The sequence below is a fragment of the Bos indicus genome, chromosome 1 (genome assembly GCF_029378745.1).
Source record: "Bos indicus isolate NIAB-ARS_2022 breed Sahiwal x Tharparkar chromosome 1, NIAB-ARS_B.indTharparkar_mat_pri_1.0, whole genome shotgun sequence".
NCBI classification, from domain to species: Eukaryota; Metazoa; Chordata; class Mammalia; order Artiodactyla; family Bovidae; genus Bos; species Bos indicus.
The window spans coordinates 107,476,044-107,488,740 of NC_091760.1; the positions used below are offsets into that span (position 1 = coordinate 107,476,044).

At 35.7% G+C, this 12,697-nt stretch overlaps 1 protein-coding gene across 6 annotated transcripts in view; it reads left to right on the forward strand.

Annotated features, from left to right (window-relative positions):
* The window catches only part of IFT80 (intraflagellar transport 80), a 131,738-nt gene that overhangs the window by 21,681 nt on the left and 97,360 nt on the right, over positions 1–12,697 (forward strand). For 5 of the 6 annotated variants that reach the window (XM_070792423.1, XM_070792419.1, XM_070792434.1 and 2 more), the window contains 2 exons: positions 7,438–7,548; positions 9,312–9,380. In XM_070792423.1, the coding sequence (XP_070648524.1) occupies positions 7,438–7,548; positions 9,312–9,380 (180 nt within the window). The remainder of the gene's footprint in view (positions 1–7,437; positions 7,549–9,311; positions 9,381–12,697) is intronic. The other variant, XM_070792435.1, reaches the window with a different exon arrangement.

Sequence of the window (12,697 nt, forward strand, 5' to 3'; positions counted from 1 at the left end):
ACTGGAATTCCATCACCTGCACTAGCTTTGTTCATAGTGATGCTTCCTAAGGCCCACTTGACTTGACCTCCAGGATGTCTAGCTCTAGGTGAGTGATCACACCATCGAGATTATCTGGGTTGTGAAGCTCTTTTTTGTACAGTTCTTCTGTGTATTGTTGCCACCTCTTCTTAATGGCTTTTGCATCTGTTAGGTCATACCATTTCTTTCCTTTATTGAGCCTATCTTTGCATGAGGTGTTCCCTTGGTATCTGACTCTAGGTGAGTAATCACACCATCATGATTACCTTTGTCATTAACCATATATACTGCTACTGCTGCTGCGGCTAAGTTGCTTCAGTTGTGTCCGACTTGGTTTGACCGCATAGACGGCAGCCCACCAGGCTCCCAGTCCCTGGGATTCTCCAGGCAAGAGTACTGAAGTGGGTTGCCATTGCCTTTTCTGTTAACCATATATACTTCAATGCATTTCCTAAGAATAAGGATTTTTCAGTAACTTAACCACAATACATTGATCAAAATCAGGAAATTTAACACTGATATAATATTATTACCTAATCTACAGTTTGTATTCAGATTTTAGCAAGTGTCCTAATTATGTCTTTTATAGAAATTTTTTTTTCTTGTAAAGAATAACATTGTTTTTGTCATATCTCACTAACTTCCTTTAATCTGGAGCAAATCCTCCATCTTTCTTTTATGATCTCGACTGTTTTGAAGAATATGGGCCTGTTATTTTTATAGAATGTCCAATCAATTCACTTTTGTCTGATTTTTCCTTATGATTAAATTCAGCTATACATTTTTAACAGTAATACTTAAGGCATCAGAGTGGAAAATTCATAATTCTGGTTTGACTCCTTACTGGTGACATTAACTTTGATTACTTTGAAAGGTTGTGTTCACTAAATTAATCTACTGTGAAAGTGAAAGTGAAGTCGTGTCTGACTCTGTGACCCCATGGACTGTAGCCTACCAGGCTTCTCTGTCCATGGGATTTTCCAGGCAAGAGTACTGGAGTGGGGTGCCATTTCCTTCTCCACTGTAAAGTTAATGTTTTTCCCTTTTAGTAAATAATTTCTAAGTGGATACTTTCAGACTATATAAAAATATTCTCTTCCTCCTCAAATTTTCTCCCACTATCTTAGCTGAGTCATTTATTACTAAGATGGTTGCCGAATGATATTTTTTTAAATGCCATAGTATCTTTTATATTGATTAGTTGGTATTCTCCTTCAAAGAAGAGCCTTCTGTCTCCTGCACATTTGTTTATTTGTTTACTTACATCAGATTAGACTCATAGATGCTTATTTTATTTCATTTTTAAGTTATTCATTCTTTTTTATAATTAGTGGATAATTGCTTTACAGTGTTGTATTGGTTTCTGCCATATGACTGCTGCTGCTGCTGTTAAGTCGCTTCAGTCGTGTCCGACTCTGTGCGACCCCATAGACGGCAGCCCACCAGGTATCCCCGTCCCTGGGATTCTCCAGGCAAGAACACTGGAGTGGGTTGCCATTTCCTTCTCCAATGCATGAATGCCATATGACAACATAAATCAATTATAACTATGTGTGTGTGTGTGTGTGTGTGTGTGTGTATCTACTCCCTCTTGAATCTCCCTTCCACCCCACGCCCCATCCTATCCCTTGTTTTATTTCTTGAGCATCCTATTACTATCATTTACACATTTTAATGTTAAAATTGCCACAGATTTGGCCAGTGGGAGCTCCATGAAGCCAGGTCAAATGAATTTTTGTTTTGCCGTGGGGGATATGTTTCCTCATCTTTTGAGCACTTTGCTGGCACAAGATGTTCCAGGCTCATTTTGTACTTTCCCAGTCCCAACTTCCAAATCAGCTGTTTCTCCAAGGAGACATGTTCTTTTTTTGTGTGCTTGATGATATCTAAAAGCCAAGATGACAGTGCTAGGTGTGTGCATTTCAGTGGGATATGTTTGCTTCAAGGCCCTCTCATAGGATGGAGCTAAGAAATATATGTTGAAAACATACATATCTACAGCTATTTCTTCCTCCCTCCCTCGCTTCCTTTACTTCCTTTCCCTTCCTCCTATGTTTCCTCCCTCCCTTCCTTCCATGGTTCCTTCCCGTGACAAAAGCCATAAGTTAATTTTGATACTGCCAATTCTAGTTCAGCACTGCAGAATTAATTCTAGTCTCAATACTTGGAAACAGTGTGGAACCTTGGCTCCCATTATTATCAGTATGTTTACTCACTTGTTTAATTCTACAATACATAGTAGGTTGTTTTAGAATTGCTAATCCATACAATTTCAAAAAAATAAAAGTTTAATATTTGTTTTTGTGCTTGTGTGCTTAGTTGTGTCCTACTTGTGACCCCCTGGACTGTAACTCTCCAGGCTCCTCTGTCCATGGAATTTTCCAGGCAAGAATACTGGCATAGGTTGCCATTTCCTTCTCCATAAGAAACTGTATTTTATTTTTAGGTTTATTACAAAGTAAAAAAGATAAGGTAACCTAGCATAACTAGATGTGGGAAGAAGAGAGAACCAAAGCAGAATAGTTGAGTCTTTTCTCCTAGGTGGAATTACGAATATCTTGGATCTTGTGAAAGAGAAAGCAAAAGATGATAGTTCAAAGGAAAAAAGTGGAAGAGTGAGACTAGAAACAGAATCCAGAAGTAAAAATGAAAAATGAAATGAAAAAGAAATATTCAAAAACAGAAGAAAGTGGATGCCATTTGAAGGTGGTTGGTCAAGGGTTTCCTGCCAGATAAACATCTGAGATCATTTTATATGTGGATGCTGTGTTCTCTGTTAATCAAATACTATAAAAAGAAGTATTATTCTGGTTTGAAAATATACATAATATGAGATCTACACAACACATTTTTAAGTGTATAGTACAATATTTAATAATTTTCTATATATTTATATAAACATGGAGAAACGTATAAACTTGGAGAAAATATATATATATTTATATAATTTTGTGTAACCACAATGTTGTACAGCAGATCGCTAGGTTACAGATTTTGGAGTTCATCACTGTTCCCTTTGTTATACCCTCTCCATCTTCTGTGTTAGTGGTAACATTAAAAAAAACAACAACAAACATGGGATTTGGGGGTCAGATCCTGAAGTACATAAAGCAGACTCTTGCCAAGTATTTTGTCTCACCAATAATTCTCTCTTCACTGTTATTACCTCTTTTTTGAATATTTCATGCAGCTGTATCCTACTTTTTAGAGGTGATATTTCTTTCACAATGTGTTAAAAGATTTATATTCAAAGAAGAATTATTTGAAATGCATTAGGGGAACTGCTTTGTAAAGGAATTCTGGTATAAAATCTCTTGTAAATCCAATAAACACTCCTTAAATTATATTTAGTGAAAGTTGAATTTTTTATACATTGTTAAATATCTTAAAGTAAGCCTTTTATTCTCTTATTAGTTAATAAGTACATTTAAAATCCCACTTTAAAAAGAATTTTTGTGTTCATTTCTTTTTATCAGAAGTTAGTGGTTACTGATCTCTTTGGCTTTTTACAACCATCTGCCAAAAGATTTCTGCTATAAAGCAGTCTGCAAAAGTGCTCATGTGACCTTTTTTCTAATATCCTATTCCAAGCTGCCTCATGTTTCCATGGACATTTCTTAAGGCATTTCTAACCTTGAGAAATGTGTTTCATATAATTTATTCTACTTCCTCTGTTCTTTTAAATAGCATTTTCCTCTTTTTAGTTTATCTTTAATAATAAGAGATAAATTTTTTACATTTGGCTGTAAATATCCATGTTTTTTACCCAAATCATCCACTGTTTAATCAATGAATTGCTATCGATTAAATAAATGAATGAATTGTTTATATCTCTTCCCAACCCTACCCTTAGCAAATAATTAGAGGTAATTTATTTGGTCTTTAGTTTTTTGGTCTAGCACTTTAAAAAGTTTATAGAAAAGCTGAAGGGAAGAAGAACTAAAATCGTTAAAGGAATAATTATGTTTAAAAAATTTTTTTGATATATGTAGTTTTATACTTAGGCTTTACTTGGGTTGTGCTATTCAAGCAATGTGTAACAGTCAGGCAAATTACAAAGGTAAAAGATTTATTGAGTGCCAAGTCTATGCAAAGAGCTAGCCTTAGTTGTCTCAGTGTGTGTCTTCTGTGAAGTTGTAGAAAGTAAGAATTCAGCATTTGTCAGAAAGTCAGATTACATATTTTAGGATAAGAAATATCAGTGATCAAAGTACATAAAATTTCTAAATATGTTGAAATTTATGGACCTTTCATTTATGGTTCACGAGTTGCTTGGTTAATCTATTAGATAGATTCGTTTGTGACATGTAGCAATTTAGTATGTAGATATTTTGTGTTAGACAGCATGCTAACATTTAGTGAAATAGACTTGGATAAAGTAAATATTGGCCACTCACTATATGTCATCTTTCTAGTTTCCTCTTTTGAAATTCACCCCCACTCATATTTTCTCTGTAAAACAATGTATTAAAAAAGTATATCCAAATTAATTTTTTTAGTCTCATAAAGAGAGTACTAGTAAAGTTGTATTCAAAGTAATCTTGTTACATTGAAAAATGACCCAGAGGCAAATATAAAAGTAAAAGGAAGATATGAGGAAAAGTAGATGGCACTAGTAGGTGGTTAGATGAAGGAAAGGAGTAGTTTATTGATGAGGGCCTAGAAAATAAATGATCAGATTGAATGAGAAAAAAAAGAACGTCAAAGTCTTCTTAAGTTACTAAATATGGTTACTGAGTTGGTTAAACTTAATGAATGCTGTTTATGTAAAAGCACTATTGCAAATAAAACTATGACTAAGACATGGCCCCTTGAAAAGAATTACAGCCCAATAAAAAATGCTGCAACAGAGCTACAAATAATATGCAATGTATATAAAATGGAGGAATGATTTTCTTGATGGAAATGGTTTGGTGGTCAGTGAAATAACCACAAGATGCTAGGTATAAAATATTTGAAAACCATCTGTATTAGAATTCTCCAGAGAAACGTTTTAAAGCCACCTAAAGCATCTGACTTAAATATATTTTTAATGAATTGTTAGTAAGAATCTTGAGAAGTCTTAAGTTAAAAATGAATTCAAACAAATCCTTTGAGGCAAAATCTGATTAGGCAAGCCACATTATTATTTTATAGCAAAAAAGATATACATTTTTTGGGGGGGGTGGATTTCTAATTCCACTTACAGTTGGCTCTCAGTATTCAAAGGGGTTGGTTTCAGGACCCCTGTAGATACTAAAATCTACAGATGGCCAAGTCCCTTGTATAAAATGGCATAGTATTTGCACATGACCTACACACATCCTCCCATATACTTAAAGTCATCTCTGAAAGTGAAAGTGAAGTTGCTTAGTTGCATGGGACTCTTGCGACCCCATGGACTGTAACCCACCAGGCTCTGCTGTCCATGAGATTGTTCAGGCAAGAATACTGGAGTGGGTTGCCATTTCCTTCTCCAGGGGATCTTCCCAACCCAGGGATGGAACCTGGGTCTCCGGCATTGAAGGCAGACTTTATACCCTCTGAGCCACTAAGGAAGCAAGTCATCTCTAGACATCTCTAGACTGCTTATAATACCTCAGTTCAGTTCAGTTCAGTTCAGTCGCTCAGTCATGTCCGACTCTTTGCGACCCCATGAATCGCAGCATGCCAGGCCTCCCTGTCCATCACCAACTCTCGGAGTTCACTCAGACTCACATCCATCGAGTCAGTGATGCCATCCAGCCATCTCATCCTCTGTCGTCTCCTTCTCCTCTTGCCCCCAATCCCTCCCAGCATCAGAGTCTTTTCCAATGAGTCAACTCTTCGCATGAGGTGGCCAAAGTACTGGAGTTTCAGCTTCAGCATCATTCCCTCCAAAGAAATCCCAGGGCTGATCTCCTTCAGGATGGACTGGTTGGATCTCCTTGCAGTCCAAGAGACTCAAAGTTGTAAATACAATGTAAATGCTATGTAAATAGTTCATGGTGCAGGGCAAATTCAAGTTCTGTTTTTGGAGCTTTCTGGGCTTTATTTGTTTTTTGGTAGGTTGAGTCCAAGGATTTCAGAACCCTTGAATATGGAGGACCACCTATACTTAATTATTTTATCAAAAACTATATATTACTAGATTTCATGATCATTCAAAACAACACTGCAATTGTTTTGGCTTCCTGTAGTACTTATTCTTTGTATAGTTGATTTGTTCCCTTGACATCTCTTATATACTTAGCTTAGGTCTTGTAATGTAAGTTTTCTGCTGTTCGCCTATAAATGCGTGAACTTTCAATGACAGCAACCAAATAACCTACTTCTTTTTGTCTACCTGGTGCCTGGTACAGTGTAAAATAAGGCAAGGATTTAAAAAATTTGGGCTTGTCCTTTAAATTAAAGAAGGAGGCCTTTAGACTTGAGGTGATTAATGGTGTATATACCTCAGCAAGTCAAAATCTAAGCCTGTAAATGAATGCTTCAAGATTACAAAATTGAAACCAAAGGACAACCAATCACAGACAGCCAACTAGGCTTTAAGGTATAGTCAGTCAGTAATATCCTTAGTTTTGTCATTTCTCTGTACCTGACCTCCTGTCAGTGGAGCATTCCTAACCACTTAAGGTTTGGCACTGCTGAATTGGAATTGATTTCTGTGCAAATAAACTCAGTATTTTTTAATATGCCTCAGTTTTTAAATTTTTTTTAACAGTGTTCAACTATTTAGATCCTCTCTTCTCCATAATTCCTTCTACAACCTGTTTTTAAAAAAACAAGTTATATAACTTTTTCTAGCTTTTCTATTGGAGAGGCAATGGCACCCCACTCCAGTACTCTTGCCTGGAAAATCCCATGGATGGAGGAGCCTGGAAAGCTGCAGTCCATGGGGTCGCTGAGGGTCGGACACGACTGAGCAACTTCACTTTCACTTTTCACTGTCATGCATTGGAGAAAGAAATGGCAACCCACTCCAGTGTTCTTGCCTGGAGAATCCCAGGGACGGGGGAGCCTGGTGGGCTGCCGTCTCTGGGGTCGCACAGAGTCGGACACAACTGGAGTGACTTAGCAGCAACAGCAGCTTTTCTATAACCATTTTTAAAAAAAAGCAAAACTTCAAAATTCTGCTTAAATAGAAGGCTTTGTTGATATTCCTCTTGGGTTCCTTTGACCATATTCCAGGACAATTTTATTGTCCCTCTGAACTATCATAGTATCATATATATATTCTGTCACACCACTTGTTTCAAGGTTTTATAATTTTGCTTTTGTGCCTGTTTTCCAATAGATTTGTGCACTCCTCAAGAGTAAGAATAATTGTATTATTTGCCCTGTATCTCTGATGCCTAGCACCATGCTGACTAGTCTAATAGTTGGTTCTCAACAGATGCTTGTTGATTGGATAAATTAATTTAATAAAATAGATTTCTCAAGTATAATTTCTTTTAGGTAAATTTCATCTGATTTCTAAGTTAGGAAGAGTGGAAAAAAGTGTGGAAGCTCACAGTGGAGCAGTGCTGGCAGGACGATGGAATTATGAAGGAACAGCATTAGTTACAGGTAAGTTATCTGCATAAATGACATTTAAAATGAATTTTTTAAAGAAAAATTTCCAGAAGAACAGAATGTTTTAATTTAGCAGTAGTGTCTTTCCTTGTCTAACAGCAAGTAATTGGCACAGGATTGATCTAGACTGTTATATAATGTTATAATTCAGAGTGTCATATTAGTTTTCTTACATGGCTAATGGAGAACATTCTCTCAAGAAGGTTTTGAAATAATCAGATATTGAGTAAATATGTTTTAATTCTTCAAAATATTCTCATTTAAATACGTGTGCGTGTGCGTTTGCCCATGCGTGTACATGTTAGTTGCTCTGTCATTTCTGACTCTTTGCAACCCCATGGATTGTAACTTGCCAGGCTTCTCTGTCCATGGAATTCTCCAGGCAAGAATACTGGAGTGGGTTGCCATTCCTTTCTCTAGGGGATCTTCCTGACCCTGGGATCAAACCTGGGTCTCCTGCATTACAGGCAGATTCTTTACCATCTGAGCCATCAAAATTCAAAATTTTCTCATTTAACTTTACTCCTTTCTATCTCTCTTCCATCTCCTTCCCTACTGAGGGTTTCTCATCTTCACCTGTTATATTAGATATCTGTTGTATGACAGATTATCCCAAAAGTTAGTGACTTAAGATAACATGTATTAGCTAACAGTTTATGTGAGACAGGGAATGTTTAGCTGGGTGGTTCTGTCTCAGAATCAAGAAGTTGGATGGGGCTGCAGTCATATGAAGCCCTCCTAGGGCTAGATAGTTCCAAGATGGCTCACTCACATGGCTGTTGGCAAGAGGTCCTACTTCCTCTGTGACTCTATGACTGAGGCCTAACTTAGTTCTTACAGCGTGGACTTCTCCATAGGGCTACTTGAATGGTCTTACAGTAAGCATGACCGCTGGAGATTCTCCCTGGGTGAATGATCCAAGAGAGAAGGATGGAAGCCACAATATATTTTATGACCCACCCGTGGATGTCATACTCCATCATTTCCACCATATTTTATTAGAAGCAAGTCACTAAGTATAGCCCAAACTGAAGGAGAGATAAATTAAGCTTAACTTCTTAAAAGAGAGAATAACAGAGAATTTGTAGATATATTTGAAAAGCATGACACCTGTCCCCTGGGCCTTTTGTAGGACTTTTATCAGTGAGTTGTCTCCTGTCTTGCCTGTTTATTCAACTTCTCCTTTTCCAGTGTTTTTTTTTCTTTTTCCCAGTGTTTTTTTTTTTTTTCTTTCTCCCAGCATGTAAATGTGTTTAAATGCTGTTTATCTCGAAAATTGAGGAAATAGAAATAAAAATCCTTCCTTTAATAAATAATTCTAGCTACAATTTCCTCTTTCTTTCTTTCCTTTTCAGGCAAACTGTTCAAAAGAGTAGTCTGTTACTTCACTCCATTTAGTCCCCAACTCCCTGGAATTTGGCTTTAACTCTTCTTATCACACTGAAAACACTTTTCTTAGAGTGCTTCTCAGATGGAGATGTCAGTGAAAATGAGAGCATTATTTGAATAATATACTTACAAATCTTCTAAGATTAAAGGAAAAACAATTATTGTCATGAAAGTTAGGCTACTTTGATAAAATTGTTTCAAAGTAATTTCAGGTAAATTTTTTAGTTGTGAAGCAGTGACATGTAATTAGAGAAACGTGTCAATTTTAAATGTGCATTAGTGTAGATAGAGTTGATTTTTATATGTAAATGTAATGTTTACATATATTTCCTATAGGTAAAATGTCAATTATTATGTTCTTTTTATAGTTGGAGAAGATGGACAAATAAAAATATGGTCAAAGACGGGAATGCTAAGATCGACTTTGGCTCATCAAGGTATGTATTATAAATGTCTTAACATTTTCCTATAAAAACAGTCTAATGTAGTTCCTCAGATTGATTTTGGTCAGGTTCAAAACCTGAAATCTCTTACTTCTATTTAAACTTTTTCTTCTTACTTTCATGTTTCCTAATGGGGCATGGTGACTTTTATTTGAACCCAGAAATGTAAGAAATACTCAAGGACTTTTTCCTTGTTAGTGAATCTATAAAAATAGAGTTATAGGCTGGTGATTCTTTTTAATATAACTCTGAAGCATTATGTGCATATTCTCTCTGAAATAGCACGGGGTGTCTAATAATAATAGAATACATTCAATCTCCATACTTAATAATTCTAATAACTTCTTAATATTAGCACCCTTTCTGAATTGTGTTGCACATTTGATTTCAGTACTAATGAAGGGGAACAGATACTTTCAATGATCCAAAACTTGGTAAAATAAAACTGCTTAGAACAGCATCTTGGTTTTCCATACTCATTGGGAAGAAGTGCCTATAAAATCAATCCAGAAGTCAGATTAATGTTGTCTTGAGCACATATCTGCTTCAGAGATAGATTGCCAAAAAGCTTGCAGACTGTTCTTCAGAATTATATGATAAAGTCATATTGTGAAGCATCTCCAACAACTGACTTCCAAAAATTTGCAGATTTCATTTTTTAAATTATGTGTACTCTTAGGATAGTGTTAAAATAGCTATATTTCTTTACTACACATTAACCAAATGTTAGCAAAAGTAACCATAAGTGATATGTAGTGATTATCTCCTGAGGTTAAGTCTTTGGTACAGATGATCTCCAAATAGAATGTTTATCCATCAGTAGAAAAGTCAGAGTTCATAGAAACATTCATGAGCAAATTTCAGTTAGGAGAAAAATGTCAATTTATTGTTTCTTTAGTAATAAAATATACCTTTAGAAAATAAATTTTATTTTAAGCTAATAAGAATAGGCATTTACTTTTGGCTTTATAATTTTTGTTAGTGCTAATTATTTGGCATTCTTACCTTATGATGTCTGACTTACAAGCAACTACAGAATTCTTTTAGAGATCATTATCACCCCCTTGGAGCTGAGGCTGCAGTTCTTTTCAGCTGTAGCTGCTACTGATACATACCCTTTTTTCCTTTCTTTTCTTTTCTACTAAATATGTTGTCTAGAGAAGACACAGATCTTCAGAGAAATTTTGAAAGCTTATCTTATTACCCATTACAATAATCTGAATTTTTGCCTGAGATTCTTCACCAGTTGTCACTCTAAGGCTCCTTTTCTTTCTTTAAATTCTTCCTAGTCATCTCCTTCCCTTTGATTACCCCTGGGATCTACCATTTTGGACTTTCCAAAGTCTAAAGTTGAAACTTAGACTAAGTTGCTTAACATAAACATTGTTAATGATAGAGAGTAGAAGACATAGCACTTTTGGTTCAGTGCTGTGATTTATCTGAATAATGGGTCTGGAAAACAGATTGCTGCTTATTTCACTCTTATACAGAAAATGCTTTTAGAATTCCCAAACTTGCAGAGGAAGTTTGGAAGCCCAATATATTCATGAATTAAGGACTTTTCATTCATCAAAGGTCACAGATGGCCTGTGTGCTGAATCTAGCCCACTAGCATGGTCCAGGCCCAGCATTAAAGATTAGGATATTTTACATTCTTATATGGATCTCTTTGGTATCTTGAAAAATTGGAAGAACTGGCAACATTAAGTCTGCTTTCCAGAATAAATACGATCAACTGGAGTTCAGTGGTGGCTATGCCATTTTTAGTTGGATTTTAAACTTCTCTTAGTTTTCTTACACTCCACATATAATAATTTACTCATTTATATTACGTGGTAGAACACAATATAAACCTCTGAAGGGATTTGAGTTTGCAACTCCTATTTTCAATAATGTGTGTTTGTGCTCAGTTGTGTCTGACTCTTTGTGATCCCATGGACTACAGCCAGCCAGCCTCCTCTGTCCCTGGTCTTTTCCAGGCAATAATACTGGAGTAGGTTGCCATTTCCTACTTCCAATTTTCAATAATAATGATCATAAAAATTTGATTGTTCATATATGCCTTTGCAGGGAGTGCTTACATCTTTTTAAAGTATAAATTTTTTATAGATACTAATTCACATAGTTCAGAATTTGAAGTGTAAATAAGGGTATAAAGTTATCTCTTAAATACTACCCTTGTCTTTCATATTACCCCTGTCTTCCGGCCACCCAGAAAACATTCCCAGAGGCATACTGCATCTACTACAATATGCTCCTTACTTGTTTTCACTTGACTTGTGAACTGCATTGGATATAGTTTCATATCAGTAAATTAAAGTCTTCTTCAAGTTTTTTTTTTTCCAAAGTAAACATACCATTTTACATTCCCACTAGAAATATATGAAGGTTCCAGTTTCTCCAAATCCTCAACACTTGTTATTATATTTTTATTATAGTCATCCTAGTGACTGTGAAGTAGTATCTCATTGTAGTTTTGGTTTGCATTTCTCTTGTGACTAATGATGTTGAGCCTCTTTCCATGTACTTTATGGCTGTTTGTAGATCTAGTTTGGAGAAATATCTATTAAAATTCTTTGCACATTTTTAAATTGGGTTGTCTTTTTGTTATCGAGTTGTAAGAGTACTTTATGTATTCTGGTTAATAGACCATTGGCTATATGATTTGCAACTTGGATATATGATTTCCCCATTTTGTGGGTTTCCTTTTCATTTTCTTGATGATATCTTTTGAAGCACAGACGTTTCTTTTTTTAATATTTATTTTATTTTTGGCCTTGATGTGTCTTTGTTGCAACACATGGGCTCTTCGTTGCTTCATGGAGGCTTTCTCTAGTTGTGTAGTATGTGGGCTTCTCATTTTGGTGGCTTCTCTTTTTGCGGAGCACAGGCTCTAGGGCAGGTGGACTTAGTATTGTGGCCACGGACTTAGTTGCTCCATCCTGGTCTATCTGGGACCAGGGATCGAACCCTATCCTCTGTATTGGCAAGAAGATTTTGAACTACTGGACAACCAGGGAAGTCTCTTAAGCACAAAAGTTTTGATGAAATTCAGTTTATCTACTTTTTTTTTGATTGTTTACGTTTTGGTGTTATATCTAAGAAACTATTGCCAAATCCAAAATCATGGAGACTTACATCTGTATTTTCTTGTAAGAGTTTTATAGTTTTAGTGTGTACATTTAGGTCTGTGATCTGTTTTTGTGTATGGTATTTATTTTGGAGAGGGATGGGTGGTGCTTTTTTTGTTCATTCCTTCCAGTTACATTGATAACTAGGATTTTCTTAAAAGCTAAATTACATATTATGTC